Below are 18,389 nucleotides of genomic sequence, written 5' to 3' on the forward strand. Positions count from 1 at the left end.
GTTGGGACTAATCTGCCTAGTCCCAGATTCCTATGCTTCCCATGGGGTGACACAGGATTGGATGATGGATGGATGGATGAATGTTAAAAAATTGGTTGTGATTTCAGTAGAGCAATATTTTTGATAGATGCCTCCAAGAATCTCATGCTGGTACAGTCACACCGCCACACACTCCCTCATCATTCTGCTCTCCATTGGCCTTACCATATCATCCTCCCATGGCCTCAGCACATCAATCTCCCTTGGCATCACTGCATCATTCTCCCCATCTCTCTTCATCTCCTCCTGAGGACCTGAAGTGATCATCCAGGTCCTCCAGCTTTCCCCCAGCCTTGGGGGAGGGGCCCCTGGTGATGACTCAAACCAGCCTAGGACAAATTTCAGGTGGGCGGCAGAAATTCTTTTCTTCTCTCTCTCTCTCTCTCTCTCTCTCTCTCTTTTTTTTTTTTTTTTTTTTTTTTTTTTGGGGGGGGGGGGGGGGGGACATTTTAGGCTTTGCAGTCAAGGTCACCCTCCCTAACCAAACTGAAACCAAGTTATAACAACCTTGTTATGCAATAAATTGCTATGCAGAAGGTTTTCACTTGGTGCAACCCAATCATATAACAAGACCAGACTGTGCTCCACCCCTCTCTATCATCCTCATCTCTGTATCTCTCATTTCTGTCTCCATATCTCTCAACTCTATCTACTTCATCTCTCATCTCTCTCTCCTCCTGTGCCTCACCTCCACACCCTCCTCCGGCTCCTGATAGAGATTCCTGAGTGGCACGGTGGTGTGGTTGGCTGTCACTTCTTGTCCATTGGTGTTCTCAGGTCCACTGCTTAGGCCTGTGGGAGAGTTGAGGAGGGGGACAGTAAGATCATCAGCATCCAGGCCTCTTTTCCCACCAAAGGATGGGGTGAGGTAGGGTTCAGAGAGAAAGAAAAAAACTGATAGAAGAAACTAACCCAAAGTTTGCCCAACAGGCTACACACTCAGTCAGTCACCATTATATATATATATATATATATATATATATATATATATATATATATATATATACAGTATATGTATATTTAAATTACTTGGTTGGTTAGCTGATGGACAAATTTCTAGTTCAACATGGAAAAAAAAGGTTCTGGTGCTACTACACAGAAAGCAAAATACAATGCCATCATAACTGTTCAACAGTTTAAATTCTGAATATTTTAAACTGGGAAAAACTGAATCATCTGAGGTCACCATACACAACCATCATACACTTCTACTGAATTACAGTATAACCTCTTTCTTAAAGCAAACATTAACAAACCAATTTTCAGGTTTCATGAAGCCTTTGAACCAACCAAATCATCTTGTTGTATACCATAAAAGATTTTGTATGTCTGGCAGATGCAGTTAACTGACTGACTAACCAATGAAGGAAAAAGGAAAAAAAAAAAAAAAAAAAATCCTACTATGATTTGCTGTTGATAAAAAATTTAAGAGACAAATAACCAAATACAAGAGCATCTTGGGTACTATGAACTAACTAGCTAACTACAGTAGGTGCTGTAACCTGGATTTGTAACTTAAGATAGGTAATCAACAAGAGACTCAGCAGGCTGGATGAATTTTGTGCAAAGAAGCGCATAACCAGGGAGCTGGCACCCTTTTTTAACGTGACAGCGTCTGGATTGACCCTATCATATCGGTACAGTCATCCCTTAACATTTGCAGTTTTTACATTCATGGTTTTGAATATCTGCGGATGGCTACAGAAAAAAAAAATTATATCATTGAACTCTGCTGACACTGTGACATTATCCCAGGCAGTTTTTGGCTGTTTTAGTACAGTAATGGCATTATAAAGTGAATGAAATATACTGTAACACTCTTCCTTTTGGAGGGAGCTGGGATGAGCACAGTTGTCAGAAGAGGCCATGCAGGAGTACACTATTCATTATTTTCAATTTCTAGTGTTCTTGTATTAAATAAAGTAGTTGTTTAGTGTTCTTGTATTAAATAAAGTGGTTGTAAACATGCACATATATAAGGAAATGGGGGGTCCAAGGGTGTTTTTAAGGGGGGCAGCAGATATTCGCGGATTTTTAACATTTGCGGGTGTCTCTGTTACCTAACCCCAGCAAATGTTAAGGGACGATTGTATACGTGAAGCTACAGAATGTGGTGCAATTTTTTTTGCCTATCTAATGAAGCCACAATTCCGTGGGCTTGAATGATGAGTGAATGGAAGCGTGGCCCACTGAACTGGGCAAACTTGGGCGGTCTGGACATCGCTATTCTTCACCCTGCTCTACAGTGGGAAAGGGGGTCCGGATGATGATGATGATGATTATCATGTATTCAACCACCACTATTACCCCTAATCAGTTCATTATACAGAGGGCTTACTGGTACTTCCTTCAACACTACCCTTTCCTCTAACAAAATTGTTCTTCCTCTAAGACTTACTTAAACTGTTGAGGCTGACACTCTCGCTGCGAGCGTCCTCACAGATGGAGCTTGATCGACTCATAGAACCCAACACCATGTTGTCAGGAAGGGCACTGAAAATGTGAAAGCATTACACTTACTGTACATATATGAACACACACAAGAACGCACAAACGAACACACACACACAAACACGCACAAGCTTTCAAGCTGATGATGCACTTCTGTGTAGTATTCTTGCCATCTCCAAACAATTTTATTAAGCTAAAATGACATCTTGTACTGCAGGTTTAAATAATTTGTCTTTTTCACTGCATACAACCTCTCCTATGATGAATATTATTATCTGCAATCAGTAAGGGGGTGTTCATCATCCACTCACTCGATGTAGTGCTACTCTCAAGTGGCTGTCCTTTCCTCTCTTCCTTCTTTCCTGCCTTACTCTTATGTCATTCTTTCCTTCATTCTTTCCTCTTCCTTCTGTCTATGGGTGACTCTACACTGAGTGACATGCCAAATGGTTTCCTGTACACCAGGAAACCATTTACTATGCTGGGTGGTAATCATAACACCAAACTATGGCACCTATTGGTCTTGTGGGTAATTAAGGTACTCCAATCAGACTGAGACTGTGTCGGTTTATATCCAAGGGATGGTTGGACTGTTTCTCACATAATGCCTCTCAGGGATGAGTGAGGCTGGTCACTCTCATCTTAAATGTCAAGACCAACTTGCCTAGCCCTGGGGTCCTACACTCCTCATGGAGCAACACAGGCTTAGGTGATGGATGGATGGAATTAGTAAGAATACACTACAGAATGCCAATAGTTTCAAGGGGTTAAAGTCCCCACATAAGTAGGTTCTAGCATTAATCCTAATACTGTACTGGGCTTAACCACTTACAAAAAGCAGTAATGATGTTAATTAAATAATTACCAATATATATAATCCTAAACTGTTTCTAAATAACATGCACGAAAAAACTTAATGAACTACTACCCACAAGAAGGCTAATCTTAAACAGGGCTGCATTTAGACAAGGTGAGGCCCTTAAGATGGGTGGCTGTTGTGGCCCCATTTGGCAATTGTTAATAAACAGGGCTGTGTGTCAACAAGAATGCCCTCAAGAGGCATAACAAATCCATGCAGAGAGGGTTAAACAGATTAAATCATTGCTTACATCCATCCATCATCCAATCCTGCATTGCCCCACAAGGGGCATAGGAGCCCGGGGCTAGGCAGTTGGTCCCGACATTTAAGATGAGAGTGACCAACCTCACTCATCCCTGAGTAGCATTACATGAGCAATCAACCCCAACCACCCCTTGGATATAAGTCTTCACTGGTTCAATCCGATTGGAGCGAAATAATTACCCACTAAACCACCAGGTGCCAAAATTTGGTTATATGGTTACCACCCAGCATAGTAAATGGTTTCCTGGTGTACAGGAAACCATTTGGCTTGTCACTCTGTGTAGAGTCACCCACAGGCAGAAGGAAGAGGAAAGAATGAAGGAAAGAAAGACAGAAGAGGGAATGTAAAGTCACCCACAGGCAGAAAGACAAGGAAAGAATGAAGTAAAGAAAGACAGAAGAGGATGGAAGGAAAGAAGGATGATGGAGAGGAAAGGGCAGACACTCAAAAGCAGAACTACAATGAGTGAGTGGATAAAAAGTCACAAAAAATAAAATGAGGCCACTTTTGAATTTGAGGCCCTAAGCTGTAGCTTGTTTAGCTTATGCCAAAATCTGGCCCTGATCCTAAAGATACCCTAAAGTAACTCACTTCTTCGAGGGAATAGTCTTGCCCAGCATTTCTGAGAGCTTGTTTATCACAAAATCCCGATCCCCAACATCGACGAAAAGGAAGGTGTTGTTGGTAAAGGGGGCTGAGGCGAAGGTGGAGGTGGGTGTCGAGGCAGGGGTGGTGGAAGGAGAGGGGCTGGGGGTCTGGGAGGTGCACACAAAGAGGGCCTGCTTGACAGAACTGTTGCCGCGGATGCTGTCCATCTGTTCAACACTCACAACCTCTCGCAGGGGACACACCACACTCACAAGGTTTGCAATCTGTAAATAACACACAGGAAAGAAATTGTTATGGATGGTTGGCATAGGAGACATCATTAAAGGTCCAGATAACAGGCACAAACTTCACACAGTAGTGTCACCCTCTCTAGTCATGCCAATACTTTATGCTGACACACACTGAGATAATCCAAGAGAGGCAGAACCACTTAGGCACCATTACAAATGGATCTATATTTATACTGTATTACAGTACAAACCAATATTATCATTGTGATCATTATCATCATCCCAACACAATACAACAGATCAAAGAAAAGGCTTTATATCAAATGGCATAGAGTCAGCAATTTTTTTTTTTTTTTTTTTTTTTTTTTTTTTTTTTTAACTGTTACTGCATGAGCCCGCAGTAACAGTTCCCTCAAGAGAAAAACAAAATATAATAGAGAGCCAAATTCAAGATCCGATCATTTTGAGATGCCTGGACACACTACGTTTGAAAGACTGGAGATCATAGGCAGGAGGAAATACAGACAGAGGGAGACAGTTCCAGAGCTGACCTGTTGCATAAATGAAAGACTGGGAGTAACGGTTAACTCTTGCATTAGAGAGTTGGACAGAAAAAGGATGAGAGTTTGCTGCCAGACGGGTGCTACGTGCCCGTCGTAGAGGTGGAGGAATGCAAGCAGACAGTTCAGAGGAGCAGTGACCATTAAAGTAGCGATAGAAAAGAGATAAAGATGCAACAGTGCGGCGAAGAGGCAGAGGTTGAAGGGAGTCAGTAAGAGGAGGAGAGTTAATGAGACGAAAAGCCTTTGACTCCACCCTATTGAGAAGAGCTGTATGTGGGGAGCCTCCCCACACATGAGAGTTGTACTCCACACAGGGCAGATAAAACCCCTGTATAGAGTCAACAATTGTGCAGGGGTAAAGAAAGAGCGGAGTCGGCTTAGCACACCCAATCTCTTGGAAGCAGATTTTACAAGAGATGTAATATGATCTTTCCAAGATAAGTCCCGAGTAAATGAAACCCCAAGCATGTTCAAGGATGATGCAGGATTAATCTGAATATTATTAAACATTAGTGGGTATACCTGTGGAAGATTTTGTCGGGTTGATAGGTGTAAGAACTGAGTCTTAGATGCATTAAAGACAACCATATTATTTTTACCCCAGTCAGAGATATGAGCCAAGTCAGACATTAGGTGTGCCATAGCCTCATCCCTTGTTTCTTGAAGTAACTGTTGAGATGGGCGTTGCGGGAACCGAATGGAAAGATGAAGGGTGGAGTCATCAGCGTATGAGTGGATAGGGTTAGATGTACAGCTTAGAAGATCACTGATGAATAAAAGGAAGAGAGTTGGTGATAGGACAGAGCCCTGAGGAACACCACTGTTGATAGATCTAGGAGAAGAACGATGGCTGTCTACGACAGCGGCTATAGAACGACCAGAAAGGAAGCTAGCGATGAAGGCACAGATAGAAGGATAGAAACCGTAGGAGGGCAGTTTGGAAATTAAAGATTTATGCCAGACTCGATCGAAAGCCTTTGAGATGTCAAGTGCAATGGCAAAGCTTTCGCCAAAGTCCCGAAAGGAGGATGACCAGGAGTCTGAAAGGTAGGTGAGAAGATCGCCAGTGGAGCGTCCCTGACGGAACCCGTACTGACGATCGGAAAGAAGGTTGTGAAAGGAAAGATGCCTTAAAATTTTTTTATTAAGAATTGACTCGAAAACTTTTGAAATACAGGACGTTAAAGCAATTGGACGATAGTTGGAGGGTTGGGAGTGGTCACCCTTCTTTGGGACTGGCTGAATGAGAGCAAACTTCCAGCAAGAAGGAAAGGTACAAGTTGACAGACAAAGGCGAAATAGTTTGCCTAGGCAGGGTGTAAGCACAGAAGCACAGTTTTTGAGAACAACAGGAGGGACCCCATCAGGCCCATATGCCTTGTTAGTACTGAGGCCAGTAATGGCAGAAAATACATCAACTGAAGAAATTTTAATGTCAGCCATGAGGAAGTCAGAGGGGGGAAGTGATGGAGGAACAGCACCGGAATCGTCTAAGGTGGAATTGGAGGAGAAAGTCTGTGCGAAGAGATCTGCTTTATCAGTAGAAGAAATAGCTACAGAACCATCAGAGTAGAAAAGAGAAGGGAAGGATGATGAGGTAAAGTTGTTAGAAAGATTTTTGGCAAGGTGCCAGAAGGAGCGGGAAGAATTCGAGTTGGAGAGTTGAGAGCATTTAGTATGGATGAATGGATATGAATGGGTATGATGTTATGATGTGGCAGGGGTAAACCAGCTCTGCTGTCGGGCCCTGCTGCGGATGTCACTGATTGCATTGCGCAGTTGACCCTTGTGCGGTGTGGTGCGGTGAGGATCTGTCCGTTCTCCCCTTTGGGGCTAAGATGTGAATGAATGTGTTTAAATGGATGAGTAAATGGAGAGTGTGTCGTCCTGTCTCGGCTACCTCCCTTTCCTTGGGGGAAGCAGCCTAGGTATATAGATAGATAGATAGAAATTATTTTAGTAGACCGAAGAACAGACTTAGCACGATTCCGGGCAGAAACGTAAAGATTATGTGATTCAGGGGTGGGTTGGCTCCGGTACCTTTTGTAGGCCTTCTCCTTGTTGCGGACAGCATTAGAACAAGCGTGATTAAACCAAGGCTTTCTTGCGTTAGTCAAAGGATATGAGAAAGGAATGTATGCTTCCATGCCCGAGAGAATAACCTCCGTAATGCGCAAGGCACACTCAGATGGCTCACGGCCATGGAAGCAATAATTATTCCAGGGAAAATCAAAGAAGTACTGCCTGAGGGCCTCCCAGTCCGCAGCTCCAAAATGCCAGAGACGACGTTTCCCTGGAGGGTCCGCAGGCCGTACTGGAGCGATAGGACAGGTTAAGGTAATAAGGTTGTGATCGGAGGAGCCCAACGGAGAGAAAAGATTAACAGAGTAAGCAGAAGGATTAGTTGTGAGGAAGAGGTCAAGTATGTTGGAGCTCTCTCCAAGGCGGTCAGGGATACGGGTAGGTTGCTGTACAAGCTGCTCTAGGTCATTAAGGATAGAAAAGATGTTGGCTTGTTCACCAGGTGGATCCGTGAAAGAAGAGGAGAGCCAAAGGTGGTGGTGAACATTGAAATCTTCAAGAATGGAGATTTCAGAGAAAGGAGAAATGGACAGAATGTGTTCCATCGTAGAAGTAAGATAGTCGAAGAATTTTTGATAGTCAGTAGAATTAGGGGATAAGTAAACAGCACAGATATATTTAGTCAGAGAATGACAGGAAAGCCGAAGCCAGAGAGTGGAGAATTCAGAAGAATCAAGTTCAGGAACACGAGAGCAAGATAAGTCGTTGCGTATGTATACACAACAGCCACCTTTGGCTTTGAAATGAGTATAGAGAAAGTAGGAGGATACAGAAAAGGGTTTGCTGTCAGTTGCCTAAGACAGCTGAGTCTCCGTTAGAAAAAGAAGGTGAGGTTTAGAGGAGGAGAGGTGGTGCTCAACAGAGCGAAAGTTAGATGAAAGGCCGTGAATGTTGCAGAAATGAAGAAGAAGAGAGTCAGACAGTGGTTCCAGGCACCTCGAGTCGTCACCGCGAGAGGGGCAGATGGCGGGGGCATTTATGGTCCCCCCCCCTGGGGACTCCGAGGCTGGGTGAATTGACGCCATTTTGGTGAATTTTGAATAGGAATTGTAGTGTGTACTGTGCATGTAGTTTGGTGAAGATAGATAGAGAAATTTGTACTGGAGAGCATGCTGGCCTACTCTCTGTGTAACTGAGACACTGAAAAAGTTCAGCAAAGGGGGATGGTCAGGAACTAGTCCTGAGGGCTGATGAAACGGGAGCTCCAGCACTCCCTGTCATCAGCTTTCCATCCACCTCGGGAGTACTGCCCTGCTCGACTGGTGCTACAGTCTACTCCACAGACTTAATCAATATTGCTGTGCTTTACAAAACAGAATTATAAACAAGCTTCAAATAGCTACCACTTACTATTTTTTCATTAAAACACTCATGTAAAACAACATCAAATCACCTGGAAACACTTCAGACTTTATGTCAGAATGATTAGCAAGAATGAGGTGCCATACTTTTGTATGCTGACATCAAATAAAATTAACGGCAAACTACAATCTTAAAACATGACCAACCTTGCTCTCGAAGCAGATGAAGTTGTGTGAAACGTAGAGTGTGCCACTGACATAGCTTTTGCTGTATGGCGCCCACAATGCACAAGTCGTTGACCCATCAAGCTTTTCACTCAGTGGCAGTCTGGAGTATGAGAATATTGGATGACCAAGAGGAAAAATGATAGATTCCTGCAAAATAAACATACTATAAAACATGCAAAAACTTTACATAAACCTCCTACAACGAATGAAATATGGCTATAAGTTTGGTAACCACTAAACAATCATAAATCTCTGACAGGAAACACAGCCATATGTAAATAGCCATAGTTCTAGCTGAGAAACTTACACTGTTATAATTCTTATTTCACATCAAAGACTTAATAATTTCAAAAGTTTCTAACAATTACTGGAAAGTAATTTGCTGGTGTAGGCACTTGGTTTAGCTTCCAGTCCAGAGAAACCACCAGCTGCACCATGGCCACACAGCACCATCTAAATGGGTGTGATATGATTCAGATTTTGCTGCAGGAATGATCAAAGCAAACTCACATGAAATTCCCTATTACCCCTTGCAAGCATATGTAAAATATGGACTACCATGATGTCAGACTGGAAGTTCACAGTGAAATGCAATTCCATAAACTAGATAACTTAGTAAAATCTGACTCTATGGCAAATATATAAAAATAACAGTAATAATAAAAATAATATAACACCAACTGACCTAAACTTGCTCCTGTACATGTCCGAGTGTGCCCGAGCATCAAGGTCTCGTTTGAGGAAGGACACTTTCTTGGGAACCTTTTTACTGTTGTGGAGAGACAGTAATGTACAGTTAGGAACAAAAATTAGCTCACTATTCCACTATCTACTTCACACTTGAGGAAAGTATATCACTTTCCTCCAATGCAGCATACCATAGAGATTCATCTAAAGAACATGTCAAGCTTCTCTCACCTTGGGAATACAGCATTAGCCACTAGAGGAAAATGAATTATAGAACAGTAATCCCTCATTTATCCAGATATGCAGTATCCGGACTTATTCATTATCTGGATACTGGACCTAGGCTCCATTAAACCATTATCTGAATTTACTTGCACTTATCCAGACATAAAAGTCCCCAAGAACTTTGGCTGGCCAGCTGAAATGTTCAAAGAATCAGTATCGTGGCCGCTGGACTCTAGCCTTGCGCCAGAAATAGACCATAACCCATAACCTGAGCTAAAATGTCTGTCCGCCCCTGAACTGAATGGTCAAAGTCGCGCGCTGGCCTGTTCACTCCCTACGAACCTCCAGCACCCAAGTACACTTATACCGACTGTAACCCACAAATGGTGTCACGACGCCCATACACATCCCTACAGATTGTCCAAAGCTGCATGGCCACCTGGATTACTCTTTCCCAACTGCCAACGCAAGTATAACACAGATCGCAAGCCACAAGTCAGGTGAATGAGCCTGTCCGTTTCGTGACAGGAGGGTGAAAATCCTGCCCACAGCCCTGTTTCTTCCCCCCTCCCGTCCCTCCTCCATATCCTCCCATGCTCCCCGCCTTGCTAGTCCTGCCTCCCGGCTCCCCCCTCACTCCCTCCCCTCCTTCGTGCTGAAAGTGCTGACCCATAAATTTAAAAAGTTTTGGGGGATGTATTTGAATACTATAGGCCATATCAAAATTCCATGAAATCCACAAGAAAGCTCATGAAATTCTGCATCTAAATACAGTATATGCTTGACTCTTGTGTGCAGGCAAAATTTTGCACTAGGATGGTGGGAAGTTATATGAGGGTAAGTTTTACTCTTGAACAACATTTATTCTCACTATAGTTTTATTTTACTCATCAGTTTTCTGGGTTTTTATTAGCTTATCTTTTAAACACTAGCAAAGATGATGGTATACCACTTATACCAATATAACCAATTTTCAGTGGCATATTTGGCCACGATTTTTGTGTGTGTGTGTGTGTGTCCCGGGAGAAGCTATCACTTGCGTCCAGAAAGATCATTGATTATCCAACCATTTTCAGTTTTTTTGTGGATTCTTTTTGTTTATGAATTGTTTTCTTGGTGTTTAGCATTACTTTGGATATTCCTATGTGTATTCTGATGCCTAAATATGGCACATTGACCTGAAAACAGTGTCAAAATTAGCAGGGGTACTGTACATACAGTAGTGGACAGGGTGTTTTTTGGTTTTCAATGGTTTTCTTGGTATTCAAAAATCTTTTGGATATTCCTATGTGTGTTTTGATGTCTAAATATGCCTGAATGACCCGAAAACAATGCCCAAAATAAGCAGAGGTGGGAAAGCATTGGTGGGTTTTGCCCCACCAGGTGGTACCAGTATGTGAAATTTGGGAGTCTGGCTCATGGACTATATGGGATTATGGCATCTGGCAATAGACAGACAGATAGATAGACTGTACAAATAGGTTAGGTATAGGTTGGAGGTTGGGTAAAGGTAGGATCTGGGTATAGTGGGGGGGGGGGGATTATTCAATATCCGGATACTGCCACTATCCGCACATGCTTTGGCTCTATTACGTCGGATAATTGAGGAAGTACTGCATACAATATGTGAAATCTTTGGCAAAGTTTTTTCCCCCTGACTGTACCAGTTGTCATATTACTGCCTGACGTGGATGTTATTATCTACTGCAATACAATGAAAGTTTCCAACTAACTGCTGTGATATACCTATTAGAAGCCTAAAAGTAAGTAGGAAAGCAGCCAGATAATGCTCCTACTTTTGTGTTATCTCTTCTGTTGCTTCTGGATCTTTCCTACTGTTATTTCTTATGTAGAAATTTGGGTTGGGATAATGATGATGATGATGATGATGATATGAATATTTTGTCTGACAGGGTTTTTCCACAGCAGAATAAAATTATCTGCTTTCAGTAAGAATATATCACCTGAATGAAATAATACTAATCAATGAGATAACAAGAGTTTACAGCTGTTACCTGCCAGATTTCTAAAGACAAACTATACTTCTCTGATAGTAACCAAAATATAATTCAGTATGTCCTTGCTATAAGTATGGGTTGAATTCTAAATCATCAAAATTTTTACATACAATTCCTCCAGTAAATTTGGGGAAAATGATGAAAAACTTCATCGAGAGGTACTGTAAACTCTGAATTATCCAGCGTAATTCAGCCAAGCCCTGTACTGAATAACATGAAATGCCGGACGGTGCATAGCTCCCCCAGTCAGTGCAACATTCGGCATTGAGCTGGATATTGCATTATTATCCATCTCGGCTATCTATCCTAAAAACTTTCCCAAGAGTAAAAAAAGAAAATTAAGCATAAGATACCGTAAAGTATAGTAATTATACAGAACAGAAATACAGAGTCGGTTGGCTATCGTTTTCCAGCTGGTTGATAAACCTCGATGCTAGATACTGCATACAACTGCTGGTTATGTCCCATTTTGGCACTGGATATTGCACAATTTCGCCAGATATTGCTTTAACAGAGCTGAACCAGCAGTGCCGGATATAGCAGTGGGCCGGATAGTGTGATGACGGATAATTGAGAGTTTACTGTAACTCTATCTTGTGCAGTATTTGTGATAAGTAGGTGCATAAGAGATGCAGTGGTATTAGAGGCAGACTGCATGACAATGCTGATTTCGTGTGTATGGTGTGTCAGGGAGAGCATGTAGAGAGCATCAGGCATGAAAGAACTGCTTTTGCTGGTGAGTTTTCTTGAGTGTATGGAAGAGTTTTGTTGTTTGGGGGATTTGTTATGTGTCAAAGATGGGAAAGAAGCTAGCTCTGTGGTTAGGGTATGGAGTGCCTGGAGGAAGTTCTGGGAGCTGTTGCCTCTCCTGACACTGACACTGAGAGGGCTCTCTCTGCATGTGGCATGTGTTAGGAGTGTAATGCTGTATGGTAGTGACACTTGGGCAGTAAAGGAAAAGGATATTCGTAAGCTCAAATGTACAGAAATGACCATAATTAGATGAATGCATAGTGTGCCCTTGAATACAGGGTCTCGTGGGGTGGGGCTAGGATTATGAATGAAGAGTTGAGAGGAAGGATAGGATTGGAGTGTATTGGTGGTGTGATGAAGAGGGGTAGATTGAGATGGTTTGGGTATGTTGAGAGGATGAAGGATGAGAAATGTGAACGTTGGGGGTGGGGTTGTGATAGGCAGACTGAAAAAGACCTGGGATGAGGTCATAATCTGTGACCTCAGGGATAAGGGACAGAACAGGGAGACTGAGACAGATCGACCAGCATGGACAGCCGTCATTAGGTGACCAAGCCCGATGCATACCTGCAAGTTGGAGTCTTTATAAATGATATGACAATACAATAAGCAGCAATGAAACTTTGCTGAAAACTGTCTTGAATTTACTAGGGACCCAGGTAGCAAAGATGTCAAAAAGTCTACTTATAATGACGACATACTGCAATGAAGTGCAACAATACCAGTGAATGATATAAATATTGTACTAATCTCATCTTCAATGTCGGGACCAACTGCCTAGCCCCGGGCTCCTACGCTCCTCATGGGGCAAATTGGATTGGATGATGGATGGATGGATGTACAGTACTGCTTTCATCAATCCTTAGTAATAATAAAAAATATTTCTATTAACTTTCTCCACTCACAAATCTACATTAGCTATTTTATCTCCTTCTAACAAATACTCAAAGTACTACTAATCAGAGTTCACCAGTCTTAAAATCCATCTTCTATATCCTCCTCTTGCTATAAAAGATAAAAATATGAATGGCCAAAACTGTATTTTAAAGTATACACTCTCTGCAAACAAGTAAAATACAACAACAGCAACTGTTGCAGAATGTTGTACAATTTTAAAAACTTTACTTTAAATACAGGCAAAATGAATAGCAGTGGCATGATGGTGCTGCATGCTGGCATTTGAATGCTGACGCTATAGCAAGTTAGTTTTAACCCAAAAAAGATCCCTAACCCCTTTAAGCTCAGCTGATGGCCAACTGTGGTCATACTGGAATGCTGATTTAACTAGTAACCAAGAAGACTCATTCCTACCCCATATTTAAGACTCACTGAATTGCATGCAGTCATAACTTAGTATTTACTGTATGTTAGAAACATCCAGTTTTATCAAGTAAATATAAACCACTTAATGTGTTATGCATTTCCACAGGCACCACTACTCATAGTTAACATGATAATGTTTGAGATGAAGGATCAGTGCATTCTGCAGTATGTAATGCTGTTAATTTTTTTTTCTTATTCTATTTGAAGAAAAGAAAATCTGCTTTGTTAAGTAGGTAAAAAATATTCCTCTTCAAAAAAGTAACTACCTTTTCCAACGAACCCGACTATTACCAGTATTCAATCATACTATTCTGATTTACTAAAATTTATACACTAGTCTGACTAAACGAGCAAAATAATACACACAGTACCTGATGTACATATTCCTCAACGCAAGAATCAGAAGTCGAGGAGTTATGTACATAAAATGACAGATAAGTAAACACAGTCAAGCACTATGCATAGATGAAATAAAGGAACCTATGCCAGTGTTGGTGTGTCTCACTGACCTCACTTTTGTGAGAAGATCCTTGTCCTCGGAAAACTCCTCATCGTTGATCAGTCTGAAGACCAAACCAGGGAAGTCATAGTGAAAAAAGAAGTACAACATAAAATCTCTAAAACTGCTCACTAATACAGTACCAGTACTAAGTTTAAGTTTGGTGAATATTACTGAAGATATCATGCATTAAATTACTGGTACTGCTAAATATCATGCATACTATAAAAGAGTATGTTCTATGAAACACTACATTAAAAAGCTTAGCCAACATTAGCTTGATTGCACATCAGCAACTGACACTAGATTCCACAGGGTAGAGATTAACATAATGAATGTGTTGGATAGGAACTATTCTTTATATTTATGGAATGTGCCATTATTGCTGTTAATTTGCAAAATATAAGTAAATAAATGAACCACTGAAGTAAATAAGTCACTTGAAAAGATCACTGACTGAGGAGCTTAGAGCAGCTCAAGGTAGGGTTGGAGTACGGTGGTGTGTAAAACCTCCAGTGTACGCAAATGTCACTAAGAGACAACTGACTCACTGCTTCATGGCCATGTTGGCAAGCTGCTCCATTAGTTCATACGTCTCCTTCTTCTTCAGCAGCATTGAGAAGTAATGCTGGGGAAAGGGATAGTCATTACTTACAGCATAAGCAGAAACATGCATGATGAACAATAAATCAGCTTTATGAGCTGGATGTTGGCGATGCTTAATCCCCTGAGGATGACAGGCTTCATTAAAATTAACCAAAGAAGGCACTTCTTAATAAAATAATGAATAAACAATCCACCTCACATGATCTACACTGAATTTTCCATTCCCCATTATCATCATAAAAACTCAGACTCCCATGTAGATACAAGGTGAGGAGATAAAGAGCATGTCATACCATACCAACACACTGAGGCAGGCCGAGCACCCAATTCACATTACCACCCCTTTTAGCCATCTCTTATGACATATTGGTATAGGCAGTACCAAATTCCTTCTCCCTATCCCAGGGATACAGGCCATTAAACATGCTAATTAAGTGCAATGCTTACACTCAGTGCTGTCAGTGAATGTACATCATTTCAGCGCTACCAGTAAACTGTCAGTGACACTCTTCTTCACACCCCTATGTTTTAGGTACTAGAAGTATCGTGCATCCATTCACACCAATGTCATTCTTCCTTAATTTATACAGTATATATAAAACATGGTGTCCATATCCTACCTGGTGGTCCCTGGTGGAAACACGCACACTGTCGGGAAAGATGAGTGCATTGGTGCAATCGAGCAGCGTCACATCACGCCAGCGCACAATGACCCGCGTTTCTTTGCCCAGCAGGAAAGAGTAGAAACACAGGTAGTTGACACTTAGGTACAGCCAACCTTGCCGCGGTAACCGATTGTGCCAGTAGCTGTAGAGGGAAGCATGTGTGAATCAGGAGACGCAAGTGTGAGGTGGGGAAGGCAGATGTACGGCTGGAGAGAGGTGGGAAAGGAAGACGTGAGTAAGTAAGGCAGGTGTGAGCTTGGGGCGAAGTGGGGAAGGTGTGAAACAGGGGAAGGGTGGGGGAGGCAGGCATGGTCTGAGGCAGGGGAGGCAGGTGTAAAGCAAGGCAGACAAAAATTAAAGGATACGTTTATGTGAAGCAGCAGTATGTGGTGAATGTTTCTGGCATATCAGATAAAGCGAGGATTCCTGGGGCTTGAATGGTGAGTGAAGAGTAGCGTGGCCCGTTGGACTGGGCAAATTTGGGCTGTCTGGACGTTGCTACGCCTCACCCTGCCCTAGGGTAGGAAAGCAGGCCTGGATGATGATGATTATGATGTGAGGTATGAGTATTCAACTGTGAAGGTGGGGTGAGGTAGAGGTAGGGTTTAAGTATGAAGAGGCAACTATGAAGGTGGGGTGAGGTAGAGGCAGTGTAGGGGTTTGGGAAGGCAACTGTGAAGATGGAGTAAGATAGAGGCAGGGTAAAAGTATTGGGAGGCAAATGTGCAGGTGGGGTGAACCAGAGGCAGGGTAGACATTTGGGGAGGCAACTATGAAGGTGGGGTGAGATAGAGGCAGGGTAGAAGTATGGGGAGGCAACTGTGAAAGGGTGGAGGTGGGGAAAGTTGCAATGAGGTAGGGAAATGGGAGGGGAAAGACAGGGGACAGTTTGGATTTGAGGCAAAGGACCTTTACCCCCTGCAGTGGCAAAGGTCCTTTCTCAAATCAAAAAATTTGTATGGTGGGAATAAAAACTAAACATTATGAGATATCATTATACAGGTGAAAAAATTATCTTTCACCATTCATTATATGAGTTCTTTCTTAAGCAGACTAAAACTGTCAAAGAGTACAAGAGAAATATATACTGTATAAAATAGTGTCATTGTACATATATAACTGAGAACTGTTTACAATGCAATTTCTGCTCAATACATGACTTCCTGAGTTTTGAATTTTTCTGATAATGCAATACATTCAGTATATATTCAGATGAACTCATTATTAAAAGTACCATACATATGAGTTGGCGTATCTATCTATCTACTGCCTAATGATGCTTTACATGAGGTACGGCCTCAGATAATCTCCATGCACTTCTGTTTCTGCACAGCAATGACCCCTTTATAACAACACACACATATCCACCATAAACTACTGTACTCTTCTACCTTAACTCTCCACTTTGCTCTTGATCTTAATCTCCTCCTTCCAACTACTTGGACTCATATTCTGCTACACAGGTGGTCACTCTCCATTCACTTCAGACAGCCAAACCATCCCAGGACAAAGTTTCAAAACAAAACTGAAACCTCACTCAATCTTTAGGAGGAAAAAAAAAAGGGTTATGATGGTGACGTGCAAATGTACATTCAACATCATCTGGTCCAGTTTTGCCTCATCGGGAGAGTGGAGGCCTAGGATTACACTAATCAGATGCAGACCCCTGTGGGCAACATCCAGTTGGAGCACCATATTTCCCTAGATTACCAGATGTCTAAAAAGTGTATGAGGGCATTGGGGCCAATCCACCATATGCTTATGTTGCATGAAGGCCCACCCATGATTTCCTTGTATGCATCAGAGAACTATCCCATCAAGAGTATGACACCAGAGTGCAACAAGGATAGAATGTTAGCTGGCTGTATACAATAATATCTGTGTCCGATCATCACCAACAATATCACACCAATTTTTTTCCATCTAAGGATGAAGTGAGACAGGATCCAGAAACAAAGAAATAGGACACACAAAAATGAGTGAACTATGAACACACCCAGTCTGTGGGGTAGACAATCATTTACACATTCAGTCCCCTAATCATAATAATCTGCCTAATCTATTCTGCCCTTACCTAGCCTAACTACTGTACCTGCATGAGTAGTAATTAACAAGCTTCTCCCCTTCTGGCATGTTGAACAGCTTACGGAACTTGTATGACACCGCCTTGAATGTCTCAGAGTCAGGGTCTGTGGGGACATGGCCATTTTCAGGATACACAACTTATATGTGGGTCAACACTGGCTGTTATATCAAACAAACACAATTTAGCATTTAAAATACCGCTACTTTCCTCTACGAACTACTTATATCAACAACATAATCAAATCTACAGCTTCATGTGTCTACAGTTATGAATGGATAAAATAAACTAACCTAGTAATGAGACAACATTATGGCAAAAAGTTAACTTTGAATCAATAATTATAACATGCAAACCATACCAACATTACGGTATGCTGGAAACAATCTATTGCACTTCTATAAATACAGATACACTAAACACAATCCTGGAAATGGACTAGTTTGCTGGGATGTAGAAGAGGAACTGTGAGACAGAGTTCAATTACCAGTTATTATTTAATGTGTACAACACGGACACTGTGGAAAGGAGAAATGGCCAAAATTCCAGCACTGAAGAGGAACTGCCCAAGATGAGCATGAGGATTAGGAAGGAATTACAGATGGTGTGAGCAATAACACAGGTATATGAAAATTTTGGTACAGAAGAAAGAACAGAAAGTATGTAGTGTGGTGCTATGGTGTAAATGAACAGAGACAAACAGAGATGGTATTTTATGTGCAACTGAAATTTTTGTAAAGACAGAGGGTTGGCATGGGAAAAAAGAGAGGTTGATGGATCAAAGGCAATGTGTAGGGCCAAAGATGAATGGAAACTCTTATGATCACTTCACAAGGAGAATGCTTGGGAGGGAGCATGGCATCTAAAAACATACATATAAAACTGGTTACATAATTACTGTAC

General features: G+C 41.8%; 1 protein-coding gene across 1 annotated transcript in view; it reads right to left on the reverse strand.

The window, feature by feature from the left end:
• Positions 1 to 18,389, reverse strand: part of Tbc1d8-9 (TBC1 domain family member 8/9) — a 48,985-nt gene that overhangs the window by 16,321 nt on the left and 14,275 nt on the right. Inside the window, exons 4-12 of the mRNA XM_080276518.1 lie at positions 17,496 to 17,592; positions 15,359 to 15,545; positions 14,684 to 14,760; positions 14,143 to 14,196; positions 9,313 to 9,396; positions 8,607 to 8,727; positions 4,206 to 4,486; positions 2,438 to 2,532; positions 728 to 831 (exon numbers count right to left, since the gene is read on the reverse strand). Of these exons, the coding sequence (XP_080132644.1) occupies positions 728 to 831; positions 2,438 to 2,532; positions 4,206 to 4,486; positions 8,607 to 8,727; positions 9,313 to 9,396; positions 14,143 to 14,196; positions 14,684 to 14,760; positions 15,359 to 15,545; positions 17,496 to 17,592 (1,100 nt within the window). The remainder of the gene's footprint in view (positions 1 to 727; positions 832 to 2,437; positions 2,533 to 4,205; positions 4,487 to 8,606; positions 8,728 to 9,312; positions 9,397 to 14,142; positions 14,197 to 14,683; positions 14,761 to 15,358; positions 15,546 to 17,495; positions 17,593 to 18,389) is intronic.

Source organism: Coenobita brevimanus, chromosome 65 (genome assembly GCF_032717465.1).
Source record: "Coenobita brevimanus isolate Jiangsu-jjx chromosome 65, ASM3271746v2, whole genome shotgun sequence".
Taxonomy (NCBI): domain Eukaryota; kingdom Metazoa; phylum Arthropoda; class Malacostraca; order Decapoda; family Coenobitidae; genus Coenobita; species Coenobita brevimanus.